The 18,919-nt window shown below is 38.9% G+C and overlaps 1 protein-coding gene across 1 annotated transcript in view; it reads left to right on the top strand.

Moving 5' to 3' along the window:
* ccdc146 (coiled-coil domain containing 146) overlaps nucleotides 1-18,919 on the top strand; it is a gene marked incomplete at its 5' end in the record, with an annotated part of 50,287 nt that overhangs the window by 17,518 nt on the left and 13,850 nt on the right. The window contains 16 exons of the mRNA XM_083935084.1: nucleotides 502-584; nucleotides 1,500-1,715; nucleotides 4,858-4,915; nucleotides 7,166-7,248; nucleotides 7,483-7,576; nucleotides 7,686-7,759; nucleotides 9,137-9,364; nucleotides 9,454-9,543; nucleotides 9,928-10,024; nucleotides 11,266-11,358; nucleotides 11,783-11,950; nucleotides 12,654-12,742; nucleotides 14,573-14,737; nucleotides 14,859-14,934; nucleotides 15,867-16,015; nucleotides 16,111-16,339. Of these exons, the coding sequence (XP_083791210.1) occupies nucleotides 502-584; nucleotides 1,500-1,715; nucleotides 4,858-4,915; nucleotides 7,166-7,248; nucleotides 7,483-7,576; nucleotides 7,686-7,759; nucleotides 9,137-9,364; nucleotides 9,454-9,543; nucleotides 9,928-10,024; nucleotides 11,266-11,358; nucleotides 11,783-11,950; nucleotides 12,654-12,742; nucleotides 14,573-14,737; nucleotides 14,859-14,934; nucleotides 15,867-16,015; nucleotides 16,111-16,339 (1,992 nt within the window). The remainder of the gene's footprint in view (nucleotides 1-501; nucleotides 585-1,499; nucleotides 1,716-4,857; nucleotides 4,916-7,165; nucleotides 7,249-7,482; nucleotides 7,577-7,685; nucleotides 7,760-9,136; nucleotides 9,365-9,453; nucleotides 9,544-9,927; nucleotides 10,025-11,265; nucleotides 11,359-11,782; nucleotides 11,951-12,653; nucleotides 12,743-14,572; nucleotides 14,738-14,858; nucleotides 14,935-15,866; nucleotides 16,016-16,110; nucleotides 16,340-18,919) is intronic.

Raw genomic sequence — 18,919 nt, 5'->3', positions numbered from 1 at the left:
ATAATGTGATATCCTTAGCTCTGATACAGGCAGCTCTGGGTCAGATCAAAGCCTTTGAAAATGGTACAACCTGAACTGGCAAACCCACAAAGGAGGATTTGTTGCCAACTTAGCTGAATGAAGCCAAAGGGTTTAGAACTGCTGAAATGTCTGGCTGTAAGTGGGTGTGGATGATTGGCATTGGGGTGAAATTTATAGAACCCAGCTACCAATCTTTAGCTGAAAGGAGTTGTAAATACCCAGGCACCAATTTTTGATGATAGGAGTTGTAAAACCCAGCCACCAATCTTTTGCTGATAGGATCCTGGAAGTGTTGGAGTTACCAGCAACCGTAGATAATGTTCGTGTCTAGATGGTAACCCTCACTTTGCAAAAACTCTTGTGAGATCTTAAACCTTAACCGTTAAAGATCAATGTCTAACTTAATCATTTCACAGGATCTAGATACTGTTTTTTCATGTCTATGTAATTTGTAATATTTCTGTTTTTCGTGTTCCTCAGTTGTTATCATTGGGCAAAATCAGCCAGACCAAAGTAGCCAAAGTGAAATCAAGCTACAGGCTACTCCATGATACTCTAAAGAGGTATGTTCCCTTGTTCATTCACAGCTTCATTTGTCACTTTCATATTTGTGTATGTTATATTTTGGAATTGCATTTGAATGCAGAGATGCTGAGAATACAGCATAGTAGACAGCCAGTATCCATCCAACTGAAGTCTCCTTGAAGAAGACTTTTAACGCCTTATCAGATTTAGTTGCGCTGCTCTTATATACTGTTGGAAAAGTGTGGAGGTAGCATCTGTGACAAGCCACTGGCTTCTGAAGAGACATTTTGATTGGGGTCACTTCTCACTCAGTTAGTGGAGCCAGGAATCCTAATTTGAGCAAAGAGGTGAAAGCAAGGATGTAACCGAGGCAGTATTAACCATCACAACTGACTGTAATAGGCTGAGACACCTGCCAATTTAAAATGTTGTTCTTTTGCAGCTTTACTAAATCTTTAATGGAACACTGATTCTCAAAATTGGCACCAAGGCACATAATAGAAGTTAACTTTTGAGACCCCAATTTCTTTTGAAAACAAGAAAACCTGAATCTGCACATTACATCTAATTGGCTGACTACTGTATGTTTACATTTTCTACCACAGCTTGTGGGGAAAATTCAGACAAGCGATAAGACTGTTTAAATTATTTTTTGTCAGATGAGATTTGCCATTTAACTAAGGTGTATATGGATGCATGTTATAGGTACTGGTTATTAAGAATCATGAGATCCAGTCAGTAGTGATTTAATATAGAATAAAAATGTCAATGACAAGTAGCTATAGAGAAGCAGAGAGAGTACTAGCTATTCTCCTATAAAATAGATTAAATTGAGATTGGAATCAGTCTGTTTTACCTGCCTGAACTTTAGAATGCTTGTAAATGTATCCAGTAGTTAGGAAATAGTATGTGGATACTGCATACAACATACTTTAATCAATTTCGCCCAATAGTACCCAGGATTCTGAGATCCACTTTTTGGGAGAGGCAAAGAGGTGTCGTGCTGAGCTGGAAAGGCTGCAGGCTGAGGCGGAGAGAACAGAAGAGCAGAGCACCTCTGAGGAGCCTGAAAGTGAGGTCATTGAACTGAGGCAACAGCTCCTCCAGGCATACAATAAACTGAAAGCTATTGAAGACAGAGAGTACAAGACGCAGCACAAACTGAAATGGTGAGTTGAACACATACACATTGCAACCGCTTATGCTGCAAGTTTAATTTTCATTCAGATATTGAATAACATGTCAAATAGATCTGTTATAAACTTCTCTCAGATTTGACAGCAGCTTGGTCTTACAAAGACTCACACACAGGAGACAGATGAGATTGGGGAAAAAACACAGACGTGAAACTCGTATGTTGAAAAGAGAAGTTGTGTACAGTCGCAGACCATACACATGCATGGAGGGTCACATACAAACACACACACACACACACACACACACACACACACACACACACACACACACACACACACACATACACACACATACAGTACACAGTAAGTAACTTAGGACCAAACACTGAGGAGGGCCACACTAGGCAGCATCCTCGCAAGTTCCACTTCACTTACAAAAGGAAAGTGAAAGTGAAAGAGTAAAATAGAATATTATAAAAATATTATTGGTTGTGTGTGCATGTGTGTGTGTATTGCTTATCAATCTATTTCCTTTCTGTACTGCTGAAACTGTTCTGTTATTGCTTGGGGGGTATTTTTTTGTTTTCACTTTAAATCTTTTTTCTATTCCACTTGCCACATTTTTCAAAGATTTATGGTATGGGTAAAACTTGATGTAACCAATTTATAATACAACACCAGGTTTAAGTGGATTCTAGTGTTTGCTCTGGACGTAATGTGTTTTCTTGTCTGAGCTCTCAGCACTGGTTTGATTTTGACGTCAGTCCTGGAGTCTGTTTTGGTTCCTCTCCTCTAATCCTTTCCTTCTGCTCCCACGAGTCTCTTTTCGCATCACAACCAATTTTCCTCTCTCCCTGGTGCAGGTTTCTCTTTTCCTTCCCCCAACTCACTCAACACCACCATCAGTGTGTCCAAAGGGTCAAACACACCCACAGAAATGGAAAATTATAATACACTCACTGGAGTATCTCCCACTTTTTTTCTGTACACAAACTCTTTTTTTCAAGGGCCAAAGGGAAGTTACTGGAACATTGCTAAGCAACGTGATAACATTTTTGCTTTTGACCCTTGAATAAACAGCAACGTCTACTTGTGACCCCCTCGAGCAATATTTCCTTCTTGGATTGAATCATTCTAAGATGCCTGAGAAACTTAAATTAGGAAGTAATTCACAAGAAAAAAGCTAGAAAAACTAGAAAAGGCAACATTTTCTGAAGAAAATCTTAAGTGTGCCCATGCTAAAGAATTGCAGGTAGCAAGACTAAGTGGGAAAAACATCCTAAAATGTTAATTATTTGCGTGTGAGATGTTAAATCAGGTATGCAAATTGAAACACTCAAAGCAGTCAGTCAAACTGTCGTGTAAAGAGATGAAAGCAGTTCAAACATCAGTTGAGCTCTAAATGATTACAGGCTTTCATTTTTACATGCTTTAAATATTTAAAAAACACTCGTACTCTCTTCCTGTATTCATCCCCTGTCACACACTTGTAGAACCTGTCTTTAAGCCCCCCCTCCTGAAAACCCCATCTTTCGGATTGGTCATCATTATAAACAGTTGTCTCATCAGAAGCTTACGGAAGTTATGAACTCGTCTTGTGGCACAGTTTCTGAATACAGGCTGTACAGATTGAGCCTTTTGATACTTTCACAGTATTTGTATAGCACCAAGACCTGCAAAAAGAAATGTAAATATCACTTTTTACATAATGGGACCTTTGGAACAACCGAGACTGCAGCTGGAGTGCCAGTTTCTATTGTCAGTTCACCTGTTTGAAATGAAAGTAGTTGAACTGTAAACTATAAAAGCATTTGGAATGCCGATTGAAGTGAAAGCACACATTTATTTGTCACTGTCTATTGATGTGTGGAGGCTGAAAGCAGTTGGACTGTCAGTTGAATGGTAAGCAGTTGTCAATGTAGCAGTGTGGACGGAAATTGAAGCACTAGAGATGTTTTAATTGAAGTGTGAGCACTGAAAATAACTGGAAGTATCATTAAGCTCTAACATTCTCAATACTCCTCATCACTCAGCAGCCTTATATTCTTTTAATCAGATCTCATATCCTTCCTGTTTTTCATTTGTTCCTGGATTGCTTCAGCAGCATTAAACCACTCACAGTACATACACTCACAACTGTAGTGCAAAGATATGATCTGTAGGATACAGTGATTTTTAGTGTAGAGCACACGCACACTGAGACAGAGAGTTGTAGGCTAGCCATAATTGAAATATTAAATGAAAACCACTTCCAGAGCATTCTCAGAGGATACAGTAATAGACAGGATTAGACACTTGGTGTGCATATTATTTGTGACAGCGTTTGGTGGTGAGCACTCTTGTCCTCTCATCATCTCTGATTCCCCTTCTTCTCTTTCTGCTCATTCTTTCAGCCCCTCAAGCCTCATCTTTCCCCCTCTTCCTGACTTTTCTTCTGTTCTTTTTCCCTTCCTCTCACTTGTCCAAGTGGCCAGCGGTCTGCATATGACAAGCAGATGCTCAACATGCAAATATGCCTTTTACAATCTTTGGTTCCTTTATCTTTCGCCAAACAGATACACAGGAATTCAGCACTTTTTCCCCAGTCAGATATTTTATCATTCATGCAGCTTTCTCTGCATATCAGTTAATATCCAATACGTCAACTTGTCAGGAAGATTAATATCATTTACTGGTGAAATGTGTAGCTGAACACCGTGTGCTATTGTAAGGTTTTTCACAATGACGGAGCTGACTCGAAATTCATCTTTAATCAATTGCTCAAAAAGAGTCTGCCTCAGGGAGATTAAGAAAATCATAGAAATAATGTTCTTATATGCACATTTATATGGTTCTTTGTATGTATGTACATGATTTATACAGTATGTTCGTCCAAAGTGTAGCATATAGATTTTATTTCTATTTAGTTCAGTTTCATAGCAACTTGTTCAAGACTTTTGACACCTACCGTTTGACCTTTCAATTACGAAGAAATAGCATGAGTTTTGGTTAGGCTAACTAGAAACTGCACACCAGTGTATTTTTAAAAATGCAAATACCCCTTCCTCTCATTGCATTCCTCTTTCTTTAAAACCAGGAACTGAAACATGTCAGTCGTGTCTCCTAAAAGTACGTTTTGTTTTCTTTTTCAAATTTCTCTCCTTTCCTCTCCTCACCTCATCTCACCCCTGTGCAGTTTATGGGAAGAGAAGCAGTATCTGGAGAAAGAGAATGAGATTCAGCCGAAACCTGCTGTAAGTTCATCATTGCACCATCCAGGTGTCGATTCAGAGACGTGGATTACTACTGCAACAACCATCTTCGGAGGGGATTAATATGAGTTTTACTTTAAGCCTCCATTCAGGCTTAATCCCTAAAAATGAAGACTTACCATTGGAGGCATTTGAAACATTTTGTATTAAACTCTCACATTCAGACAAAATGATGGCATACGAGTTGAAAAAGCTTTTTTTTGTTACAGATGGAGAGAGGGGTTTCTTATCCTTAAAAGGTGACAAATTAAGTTAGGTATTGCGGGTAAATATCCACAAAGACAATTTAAGCTTAACAAAGCCGTAAAATATATTATAAAAATGTATATACACAGACATCAGAGCCAAAATAGACACTCTGAACACACCCTCTCTTATGAATTTCTGTTACCACTCTAACTCAAAGAATGCAATATAATAATGCACATGTTTAGAAGAAGAAGAATTACTTTATTTATCCCGCAACGGGGAAATTTAATTTTTTCACTCTTATTATTAATCATGTTACACACACAGGCCCGAAATACACACATGCTCAGACAGGAGCTATATACATGCAATTAAGGAGAGATGTTAGAGCGAAGGGGCTGCCAGTGACCGGCGCCCCGAGCAGTTGGGGGTTCGGTGCCTTGCTCAACAGCACATCGGCAGTGCCCAGGAGATGAACTGGCACCTCTCCAGCCACCAGTCCACGCTCCATACATGGTCCAGGGACTTGAACCAGCGACCCTACGGTTCCCAGCCAAGTCACCTATGGACTGAGCTACTGCCGCCCCCATTACCATTATCTGAATTTTATATTAAACTGAACAAAAACAGTAAAAAAAATAAAAAAATAGAACATTTTTCACATTTCATACCAGTGTCCCCTTCATGCTATGTGATTTCTATACTACTCTGTAGTCTGCTGTAGGGCATATTAATACTGTATTGTGTTTATTTTGTCTACCACAGTGAAGTGCTGTTTGAACATTTCCTACACTTGGATGGACATCAAAATCTACAATAGCTATTGAATCATCAGCACTAAAACTAAAAAGAAAATCAAGAATATTAACATAAGACCCTTCGGGTAGTCTCAAGGAGCATTGCATTCAATCATCAAACTTCATCAAAATGCAGTTGCTTGTGCTGCTCATGGCAAAAGAAGGTTGGCTTTGTAGAGCTTGTGGAATAAATTCAGCAGCCTTAATTAACGTTTGGATTTTGAACACTTTTCAGATCCATTATGTAACTACAGTTTGATTACTGATCACAATAACACAACTTTCCAAATGTACTACAAATCTGCTCTCATGCCTCTTGATGGTATCTTTTCAATAGCGTAAAAGAACCACAGATGCTCATGAGTCAAGGTCGCTCATTGGTGACCTTCATAAGACAGACCAAACAAACAGTAAATGTATTTGCCACCACTGGCCACAATCGAACCAGTTTGCTGGAGATGGTATCCTTGTGTTGAGTTGCATGAAAATTGAATTTTTCCAGTGTGCTACTCTATAGAGAGCCAGTATTGCAGTGCAGCATTTTGACTCAACATGAATTATCAAGTATTGAGTGGACAAAGGTATTCCACTACCACTGTGGATGTGCACAGTACCTGCCTTTTTCAGTTTGTTTGAATCGCAGTAGCTGAACAGGTCAGGGAATTTAATCTTAATGTAACAGAGTGTATGTAAAGGGACCTTATTTAATGAGTCATTTCCCAATCCTTATTGAAACAATATGCCATATTGGACCGATATCATTAAGTGTGATATTAACTAATGAAACAATGTGCCTTCTTCTCTCTGTCGCACATAAACACACACTTGTTAAACATGATTAATAAGCTATGTGTTTCACAGAGTTGCTGCATACATTTTTTAATGGTTTTGCTGTATGTTCAGTAAAATACTATAATAAGACCACAAACCAGCTTTAAAGTGAAGGGCATTTATCAAGTTGAATTGATAACAGCTGGTTTAGTGGCAGTTGTTTAGATACCTATTCATGCTTTGGGGCATCAAAGTTGTAGCACTGAAGAAATGTTTCACAAGTGAAACAACTGAAGGACGCCACTGTATTTTTCAACAATACATTAAAGACAGTTTATGAATCTTAAAAAACAAAATCTCTGTGGGTTAGAGAAAAAAAACAATGTGAACTTTGCCTGAGCTCAATTAAATTGTCATCATAGACCCGTTAATCTTGATATGTGAGCTGATGTTCATACTGCCTACGCCCCCCCAGGAGCTGGAAAGCAGAACAAAGACCCTGCAGGACAAATATGAAACTCTGAGGAAAGAGGTGTCCCAGAGACAACTGGAAGTCAGGTATTGTTTCTAGCTGTTCAGTGAGCACATAATGCAGATTGATACAGCTGTACATGTTCATTCTGTGGAGCTCTTCACAACATTATCTCTTTCTTTATCTCTTCAGTTCCATTCAGTGTGATCATACTGTCCATTTTAATGAGAAGCCGTGCAGCTGAATCTTTTAAGTGCTGTTAATAAAGATTCTTCAGATAATACGTTTTTTTGTGTATCTTGCCCTCGCTCCCTTTACAGAAGTCTGACGGAAGATGTGGAAACCCATCAAACGCAGATATTGAAAGGACAGAAAGAGCTGGAAGACAAGATGGAGATCATAGAGCTCAATGAGGTCCGTGTGTGTGTGTGTGTGTGGGGGGGGGCTTAGCTTTCAGAACACCATCAATAAAATAACAAATCTTCTGCTCTCTTACATTTGTGTGCATGTGTCTCTTAACAAGGCTGAGAAAGCCCGGCTCATCAGCATCCCTGACCGGGTTTTAAAGGAGATTGAAAGGAAACGCTCCAAGAAGGAGTAAGTACATGTAACCCCTTGATATTCCTTTTAATTGGGGAAGAGTAGGGAAGTCATTTTTTCTAACACAAGGAATAAAAACCAGCTAGTAAGAATCCTTCAGTGAGAAGAAAAGGCAGCAGAAACATCTTTTTGAAAAAAGGTCACTTCCTGTCAGATGGTTCAAATCCTTCAGTAATCCATCTCCTTCCCTTCGTCTTGATCTCCTATACACGGGAGGACTGGATTTAAAAAAAAAAAATCCAAATCTCCTTAGTTAGCAACAGACAGGGTTAGACAAAGTTGGTGTCTGACAAAGTTAATGTCAAGTAAGCGTCAAATGGACAAAGTCAACGTCAGACAAAGTCGTTTGACAAAGTTGAACAAAGTTAGCTACTAGCAAGGTAAAGTAGTAGAGCTCTTAGCAGCTAAAGAGCCAGCTATTTGCCTCAGGAGTTGTTAGAGATCAAAACTGAACTAAACGGAGCGTGAATATTGGACTTACACTCATCATTGGCCAGAATCATGACTCCAAATGGAAGCTTATGTTACTTCATCTCTGTTGGATGCGTTAAAAGGCAACTGGCAACACTTTTGCCATATCAACTTTATGAGATGGTCTGAGGCGTAATGCGTTTGTGAACCCCGCACTTTTACCTTTGTGATTATTAGTTATCATGCTATAATTTTCTCAATGGAAAGGAGTCGTTTTTGCACAGTTTACACTTTTGATTGGTCCTGTTAAGGAACAGAATCTGTGCAAAACTGAAGCTCAATATAATTAATTTTTCTGCAAGAAGCACCGGTTTCCCGGTTTATACTTGCTGTTAAGTTTCCTCTCTGTGATATCTCTTTCTGATCACACTCTTTTTGATGCACAGTCAGCCTTGCAACCCTGCGAAAAGGCTTACAGTATTTGAGTCAATATGAGGAACTGAAAAATGGGGTACTATTTGTAGCAACAGTCAAATTATTTATGCATGTGTAAAGGTCCCTGTAATTGAAAAAAACAAACGAAAAAAACATGACAGACATATGCATCTGACATCATTCATTTTTGTATTCATGTGCTGCTGCAATCAAAAGACCCTTCATCATCAGAGAATTGTTCCACTGGCACTGCAGTCTCTTTTATGTTTATTTCAAATTAATATTTGGCTTGGAACTGATGTAGTGAAACGGTCTGTATGAGCCATGTGAGCTGTGACTTGTGATTTGAAATTCACAAAGCTGAGGGGTACTTGGGGGTGTATGTAAAAGATGGATACATCATAAATAAATAAATTCTGTTATTTCATAAGATGACTCTTATGCACTCTTATAGTGCAAGTTAAGAGGAACAGATACTCTTCTCTTATACTTATACTTGTTCTTTTATCATCCCCCTAAACACATTAGGTCTGCAATGAAGAAAATAGAACAACTAAATACAGAAATTTCAGAAATGGAGCCGCAAGTGCAGGCGGTTGAGAAGCGTAACCACTCCCTGAGGTCGAAGAAGAAGGATTTGAATGAGGAGCTGAAGGGCCTCAGGGCCCAAGTAGAGACCAGTCAGAGAGAGGGCAGGCAGCTGCTAAAAGAGCAGGAGGTCAACAAGGAGGAGGAGGCTGAATTAATGGGGCACAGGTACAAAATTCTTATATAGTAACAGTCAAAAAAGGGGAGGATTTTGTTTGTGGTTTTTATCACGCATGTCATGTGCTTTTCATCACCAGAGGAATCCTGGAAATGAAGTATCAGAACATCATGTGTGACAGGAAGCACCTGTATGAGAACCAATCTGGGCAGCTCAGGGACAAAACAAGGTACGGACTGCTGTCAAACCACACGTGTCAATGAGTCACCACATATCAAACACCTTAATAATTACACACTGCATTGTACATGTACATCTAAAATACATGGTAAATATGTGTTCTTTTATATAGCTTTGACACGCCAAAGAGCTTGTGGTTTTAGTTTTGTCAGCGTCATTTCTGTCAACAGTCAGTGTATCATTTGTTAGACATTTTACATACATTTAGTGAGTTCAGATCGTTTCTTCTGCTGAATTTCAATGCTCAACCTCTGTTTGTTTGACATGAATCCACATATAATGAGCCTAATTTGAGTTTCCTCATTTTGTGTCGGAGCCACGGCCTTGTGAAAATGATAAATAGTTTAAAGTTACTGCCTGTGTTTCTCCTCAGGCAGATGCAAGCCCTCAAGAGGATGGAGCATGCATTGACCATGGCCACTGATCAGCTAGAGCACACACAATTGATCTACGATAAGTTAATGGCTCAGGTGACCTGTAGATTGTTAATTTCACTGAGTATAGAAGAAACAGCTGCTTGAATTTGAAGCAGTTGGAGTATTCATGAGATGTCTGGCATTTTTTTAGCACCTAAAGCCTAATTTTTCCCTGAAATAACCAAGATTTTTTGTAAATGCTGGACTTTTTACAACTCAGAAATATTCTAAGTTTACTATGAACCTCACAATGGCAATACACACACTCTTCGTGGTTTGAAGCATGATGTTTTTAATGGCATTGGCAGTTGGTCTGGAAAATTGGCTTATTAAAAAAAGGCTTGAACACAGGTGTGGGCACATTAAATCGTTAATCTGTACTCCACCAGAAGCATATTTATATTCTTAAGCTTCCTGTAATTTTACAGATTCACTGATGTTCACAGTTTTTAAAGAGAAAGAAGAAGAGGAAAGTGAGAGTCGTGGGAAATGCATCAGCACATCTCACAAAAACATAACAATATGAAAGGAAATCACAATGGCACATCAGGGAATTCACACATTGAGGAAACAAAGCCGTTTTACAGTATGAATCATTCATTCCAACTCATCTGCCGATCAATAACGGCTCTCACATGAACAATAACTCGTAATTAATTTGATAATGAAGGCTGTTTAGAAAAGCATTCGACAGTCTGCGGGTTCACCACAAACATGTGTCCAATTGGTCTGGAATAGGACGTGATTGACGGCTTTCATATTTACAGTGTTGTGTTGTCAGCTTCATACAGCAGGAGGCCTAATAGGGATGTAAAATAGTGATGGTATTTTGTGGTCCATATATGTATAGCTGAAAAACAAATTGTGGCATTATCCTTTTTAAAACTCTCAATCCTCTTCTAGGGACTAACAATTTTTTAAATATGTAGCGGTGTAGCTCTCACAACTTGCTCTCCTGCAGAGAGGGCCAATCCCAACGCCTAAAGGCATTCATTTTTCATTAGAATCAGGGAAACCGTTTCAGTGTCACTGGTTCCCCTGGCTAACAGAGAGGCCTCTTGGAAACTCTTGATGTATAGAATTTATTATTGAACAATCTATGTTTAATGTGGGATTTATTATGCACTGACTGAATTTCATTTGAAGTTTTGTACTGATCTTCGTGGTCTGATGGACTACAATCAGGGAAACAAATGCAAATAAGATTCAGGCCTGACTACAGCCGATGTATCTGCTTACACAATGAATATAACTAACCTTTGAATATAACTTTACATTCTGACTTGAATCTATAGTTCGATGCTCTTCCCAAACAAGAGGTCAATATTCAGCAGAGGATGGAGCTTCAGAAAGAAGTGGATGCTGTCAAAGTCAGCTTTGAAAAACAGGTAGGAACAACAACCGTGGGTGGACACATTATCATTAGCAGCTGTAAAATGTAATTCCTCCAACAAATATCTTTGTGGAATGGAGTCTTTTGTTTTTGTTGTTGAGACTGACCAAAGTTTCAACAAGTTCTTTTGATATTTTTAATTTTCTATCGTCTTTCACTTTAGAGTTAGGAAGCAAAAGTAGATTTCTCCTCACAATTTTAGCTCCTGTGTCTCATAGTAGGCAAAACCCTAATGATCCCTTTGGGAAACTATCTTAGATTCACACAGAGATTTCTTTCAATATCCATCCTCTATCCATCTTCCTCTTATTACAGGACCTTTGTCCACTTTTCTGTCCCATTCTGTTAGTAACCCTTCATTTGAAGTCAAATTATGAGACTTTTCAACTGAAATGAAATTAAATGTGTTTGTGAACCAGCTATCAGTAGCTGAAGAGGAGAGCCAGAAGATGAAGCAGTATGAGATGATTCAGGAGCTGCTGAAGGAGTCAAACTGCCTCCGAGAAGAGCTCCATAACCTCAGATGTCTGACACAGATCAAAGCTGAGGAGAGGGGCCAGAAGCACCGTGAACTGCTTAGGACTGAGGTGCAATACTAACACGCACATGCAAACACATACAAATGTACATTTGAAATAGGTTTCAATGTCGTCATTAGTGTCTTTTTAATTAACGTTTGCAGACACATAGATGCATATTTAACACTAATAAAAACATAAAAGGGCAACTAAAAGTATATTTTCTCGAGTGATGGGAGAGCAACCAAAAATACGATTTCAAAGAGTACATATGTCAGCGCTTTACTGCCTTAACAATATTACTGTCACCACAATGTGATAATTTTAGAACAATCTGCAAAAAAATATATCGAGACTAGGCAATTTTAGTAAAGCTAAATTGAAGGCGGGAGCATCATTTGGCAGACATTACTTAGATACATGTGTCTGGATTCCCTTTTAATGTTGGCTCCACACGATTTTTACTGTCTACTGAAATTAAATGAAGCTGCTTTTCTAATACTGTATCACTTACAGCATACTTAGCACATTCTTGGATTCTCATACCTTAATAATGGTAATGACCAGCTTGAAATTGAATCAATGAAGTGAGAAAACTCTTACAAATCTAAACACTCCCACCGGACTTCTACCTCCTGTATTTGTTCCAGAAGAGAAGCTGCTACAACAGTGAAAAATGCACACCCACAAATCTGATTTGAAGGTTGATGTTTACCAACACCCACACAAAAATGATGATACTGTAGTTTTACCTGTGTAACTCTATCCACAGCAGCTGAACCAGCACATCCAGCAGGAGCTGCGAGAAAAAGACCTGATCATCATGGACCACAACAAGCTGTATACTATGCTACAGCGCAGGTTTCACTGCTATTGTTTCTTATTATTTTATTGTCAGCCACCTCTCATTAAATGCGAAGTGAGTGTGTGTCATGATAAAGAGGATTTTTGTTACGGAGAAGCTACTAAGTTGTTGATAGGTAGTATTAGGGGGAGCATAATTGCCTCACTGTCTGTCACATTCATGTTTTCTGTCTGGTTCTCAGTCTTAGTCCCTCTCTTTTTTTCTTTGTGTTTATCTTTTTTATAATCTGGAGATTTAAATTTGATTGCATAATTCAAGTAAATACAGATTGCTTTTTGCTTTATATGCAGCAGCAGCAACGTTTTTTCTACATCCAGGGTCAACTAGTATTTACACAATATGTCTATGGTCTTGGCTGTGGGGCAGCTGTGGCTCAAGAGTTAGAGCGGGCCATCCACTAATCAGCATTTTGATCCCCGGCTTCTCCAGTCCACATCCAGTCAAAGTATTCTTGGGCAAGATACTGAACACCAAATTGCTCCCAAAACCTCTGCCATCAGTGTTTAAATGTGTGTGTGTGTGTGAATGGGTGAATGTTGCGTGTTCTGTACAGCGCTTTGAGTGGTCGTAGGACTAGAAATGCGCTGTATAAATAGATATCCATTACCATTAATGATTAGTGTGGGCAGCAAATTGAATTCCCATACAGTTTATCAATGCAGCAGATAATTGAATCCCTGGTTATTTGTTTGGCTCTTCTGATTTGTGTAACAGCTGGGATGGCAGTTTATTCAGACATCTGCACATTGTTGTCTGGGTACAAAACCCAAACTTACTAATTGGTCATACTTCAGTGTTCAGACTAATGCATCTGGCACCACCCAGTATAACAGCAGACTCCCTTTACATTCAATTAGTTCACAGTCACGGACTACAGTCTGATATGGATCCACCCCAAAAACTGCATCCAGGCAGGATGATAATGAAATATTGTGTATCCTGTCTCCGTACAACCCTGTTTCCAAAACAGTTGGGACGCTGCAAAAAATGTAAATAGAAACAGAATGTGATGATTTGAAAAAACATTGCACAACAGCACAAAGACGGCATATGAAATGCTGAAAGTGAGAAATGTCATCGTTTTTTGAAAATGAGATGCCAGCAACACATTTTAAAATAGTGGCAACAGAATAAATTAGGTTAAATAGGAATAGGTTAGTAACATGATTGGGTATCAAAGAGCATCCCAGAGAGGCTGAGTATCTCTGAAGAAAAGATGGGGAGGGATTAACCAGCAAAATAGTGCAAAAAATAAGTGCACCCTTTCTAAAACACTCTGTTTTAGCTCCTGTCTATTAAAGCCCCCGTCCCAAAAAAGACCAGTCTACTGAGATTGGTCAGTGTTTTAGGGTATTTCGCATCTGCGCTCTCAGCATCTCACAGTTTTTGAATGTGTTGGCTGTGTGCATTCTTATTACAGTATTTATACAGCACCTCAATCTGCTTTAAAGTTAAAAAAAGACATGGAAATCTCACTTTTTACAATATGGGACCTTTAAGTTAACAATATAATGATTATTTCAACATTTTTGTCCATATTGTCCAACTTTATTTAAAGCACACCTTGACCTAAAGCCAATGAGAGCAGATGTTGTCCATATCTGGGCGAGTCAGCCATTGACAACTGTCATTGGCCAGGGATATAAATCCTCCATCTTATATAAGATGGTAAAAAAATTGTTTTGCAGCCATCCCTGTAAGTAAATCCAAATGATAGATAACAGATAACTGTAAAATGATAGTCAAACACCTGCTCTTTATATTAGGCAGGTCTTAAAATCCTGATCAAGAGTGGGCTCACTGCTAATTAGGGTTTTCTCTCTTAGAGTTTTACAGTACTCTAAACTGTGCAACATGATTTTGGAAGAGAAAAATAAGTACGTCAGACTGAAGCAGATCGCCTCACAGACAATCACAGAGCTGGCGGAGCAGATGGAAGTGCTGGAAAATGAGACTGAGATCCAACGTACCATTGTCATCAACAAGGACCGGTGTGTACATATGTAGTGAATGCAGTCTGTGCACTTTTTGATAATCATCTGTGAAGCTATATCTGCCTCCCCTTTATGGTGCATAATATCTCTGATACATTTCTTTATGTGTCCTTTCCAGATCACTCACAAAGGCTCACATGAAGATCTCTAATAGCTCCAAAATAAGGGACAAACTGCACAATGACATCTCCAAGGTCCACACACACACACACACACACACACACACACACACACACACAGTTTAAATATGTTAATGAATATGTAAAGTAGGAGTGATACATATCAATACATATTATCTTATAAGATGCACCTTTTATTTTGTAATTCCCCGCTTTATGTTTATTCTGTCAAAAACAATAACTTGTTTTTCATTTCAATGTCTGGAAGAGCTCAGTAAAAAAATGATCAAATCATATTTTTAGTTGATTTTTTGAGTTAATAAAAATGATTGATTGATGATTAAATGGGCATACGATATCGTCTCAAATCAATCACAAGCCCCTGAATTGAACCAAATCAAAATTGTATCGTGGCAGACTTCGTGACATTAGCAAATATCGGATCGACACAATATTGTATTGTGAAAAAACTTGTGATTTACACTTCTACTGTTAGGTAAATATGTCATTAAAAGTAACATGACTTAGGGTTATACAGATACAGAGTCAAAGCTGTTGTTGAGTTGGTCTGAGTGAGCTCATCTATAGCTGTCTGAGACCTAGAAACTTTAAGGTGGCGAACCCACGCCAGTATGTATCTTTGTGTGTTTCATAAGACTCTTAAACAGAAAGCCATGCACAGTTCACAGTTTACAGCAGTTTGTGAATATGTATGTTGTCTGCCGTGTATGTGTCCTCTTAGTTGTTTTAAAGTTATTGTCTAGCACTATCAATTGGGAGAATTACATTTAATTAAATCTAATGATTAATAACAAACGGTATATTTGCACTGCTTGCCTTTGAAGCTAAACAGATGTACAAGTGATTATTTTTGGTTTATGAGTCAGTTGTGTGCAGTGCAAGTCTAGCCTTCATCTAAATTCAGTTCAAAAGTATCCCTTTATAATCGCTAAGAGTCCTCTTATAGGTCTTAAAACACATCACACTCTTTTTTTAATCTCTTTTAGGTATCCTGGAAGCAGCATCAGATCACTCAGGAGTATGAGGACAACAAGCTGGAGTTGATGAAAGTCACACAAATGATCAACCTCCAGGAACAGGGACTCTTGGAAATAAACAAGAACCATGAAACTGCCATGCAGCGCCGTAATTTTCTGTACGTTCGTGATTTGGAGTTTTCATAATGAAGTCAAGTGGAGAATCTAAAGTGTATATATCAAATGTCTTTGTCTTGGTGTATGTCACCTACAGTGGCATTCAGCTCCTGGAGCACGAGGAGGTGTTATTCAACTACTATGAAAAGGTGAATATCCAGGAGGCGACCATAACTAAGGGCAACATGACACTGGAGACCCTGGAGAAGGAGATGAGAGACTTACAGTTAGAGATTAATGAGGAGAAGAGACAGGTAGACCTGAAGAAGAAGGAGGTGCCCCTCAAGAAAAAGTTGGAGGGAGAGATCACCATGCTGCAGATAGAGGTGGGGAAAAATTGTGTATAGCAACATAAATTCTACACACTGATACACATCCTTACACAGACATTAAGCAGATACACAGCCAAAGTCAAAACAAAATAATTTCTTAATACATCAATTCACAGCCTGTCGTTCCGGTACCGGTAAAAAAATAATTCCACTAAACTTTCAGAACTGCAAACTGTGTACTTCTGAGGTGGATTAAAATAGATGAGGATGAGTAATAGACATGTTTCAAAAAAATCATTCATTCAAATCTTTTTAGTGATGACAGTTTCTGAACACTCACTTCTCCTTTTGTCTTTGCTCATTCTTTGCCAACAACTAATGAAAACACCATTTTTTTCTAAAATTAGTATCTGCTGCGAAAAGAACCTGTTGTAAAGATACTTTTCGGACAACAAAGGTGCACTTGAGTACATAACAGTTTTGTGCTCTTCATTTTTAAAATGAGGACTTAGGCTAGTTTGGGCCGCCTACAGGCAGTTCATTGTATTGATTGAGCACATTGAAACTTGTGTGTGGTTTCCTATGGAGCCTCTGGCCAAATCACAAATGGGAGTTAGTCTGGAGCTGCTTGGTTTATTTTCGATTTCCATGTGTTTATCAATGGCTGTAGACCAAAATGCCTCTGGACACAATTGGATCAGAGCAACGGAACGTGAAAAAAAGAAGATGACAGTGTGCAGAGATGACCTGTGATAATGTGGCCTCAATATGACTCAACGAGTGTTGTCGTTTTTGCCATCCGAACTGAATGATTCTACTTTGACACAAAGTTCTACATCAACTGCAGCCATTTTGGCGTTCCTCTAGGTGCCGTAGTGTCCCCGGTGCAAGGGTGCAGGAGTCACAAATTACATCATCATGTATTTTGTGTGACGTGCGAACACTCTGCAAGTTGTCAGTCATCATATCAATCCCGCCCCGTATGAGATGAACAGTTGAACAGTGATTGGAAATTTGTCAGAACGAGAGGGGACCAGAGCAAATAAAACATGACCTTGCAGATTCGTCTGGGTCCCGGGCTATACAGTTTGTGTTAATCGCATTTTCTCACGTATCCCTTAATTTGAGCGCAATATTCAGTGTACGCAGCTGTCCACATTTCCCCAGTGTCCAATCACAGCTCGATTACATGATGATGTGGCATAGCTCATTGGATTCAAAATCCTATCTGGAAACAGTTAGGCCTGTCAATTAGTTCCACCTGGTGTGATCAGATGATCAAAGTTACACTGAAAAAGACTTTGACTTTTATGCAGGCCACTGTCCATCTGTGTGTGTGTGTGTGTGTGTGTGTGTGTGCGTGTGTGCGTGTGTGTGTGAATGTTCCACCTTGTAAAAAAAAGAAAAATTTTAGACATTTATGTGATTTACAGCATGTGATGTCAGTGGAGAGTCGTCATAGGATCCTAGAAATGGATTATTGTCTGAGTATATTGAGTTGTGTGTGTATTGGGTATTGGAAACTATTGTTCAACTTGATGTTTATCTTTGTCAAGTCAGGGGAACTCCAAAAAGAATAGCTTAGTACAAAAACTCCATAAAGCAGTACTTGCAGACATCAGAGGATTCACTTAGAGCACAACGAGCAGATGTTTTGAAATACTTTCAAAGCTACTCCTTTATAATAAGACATTGGAATTTCTAATTAAATATAGACTTTATGTGTCTATTGTACTTTTTATCAGTAAAAGTGTTTATTTGACCATTTTCCCGATTAATTTTACTATAGCATTTATGAAATGTCTCACTAAAGATTCTCGAGACTCCACACAAAACTACTGCAAGCACGAACAGATCCTCCATCTCCTCTCCGTCTGAGACAAAGCGCTTTAGATCAAACATTGTAAGAATCGTACATTTGTGAGAATGAATCGTGTTTTTTACGGTTTGCGTATGTCTCTAAGCTGTCTTTGAACACTCTTCAAAAGTGGTCAATATTTAGCCCGATCTTCTCACTTCATTTTGTTGAGGTGAACTGACTGTGTTCAAGCGTTCTCAGAAGTTTAAACAGAGACAGAAACAGCACTTTTGCCGAATAAACTCCATTCAGAAAGAAGATGAGGATCTAAATCAAGAGGGACAAATTCAAACAACCAAACACTGCACGAGTCTCACAGAGACAGGCCGAGACACACATGAATAAATAACATAAAAACACAAACATTCAGGCAACTGTGCAGTACATAGAGAGTGACAGACGCTTGGAAGGAGAGAGATTTGAGAGAGGCACACGCTGAGTTTCCCTGCCAATGGCTGCTGCGTCATGGGATTGGGTGTGTTACTGCTCTGGATCAGACTGACTGGTTTTGACTTGCTGCTGGACCAGACTTCATATCCGAGTCTTGTGCTCTTTTTGGATGAACAGTGTTGGAAGAGAAAAAGTCCCTTTTCTCCATCTGTTTACTCCTTCTGCTGTTTATTGTATGCTACAGCGGGGCTTGTCAGTATCATCCTTTTTCTTTCACTCTCATTTTCCATCGTTTACTCTTCATTTTTATTTTCTTTACTCTTTCCCTCTTCACCTTTGTCCGACCAGCCTTCCTTTTCATTGTTCTCTTGAAGCATTCTTGAGCT

This window comes from Echiichthys vipera (genome assembly GCF_963691815.1).
Source record: "Echiichthys vipera genome assembly, chromosome: 20".
In the NCBI taxonomy this organism is placed as follows: Eukaryota; Metazoa; Chordata; class Actinopteri; order Perciformes; family Trachinidae; genus Echiichthys; species Echiichthys vipera.
This window is presented reverse-complemented; position numbering and strand designations above follow the sequence as displayed.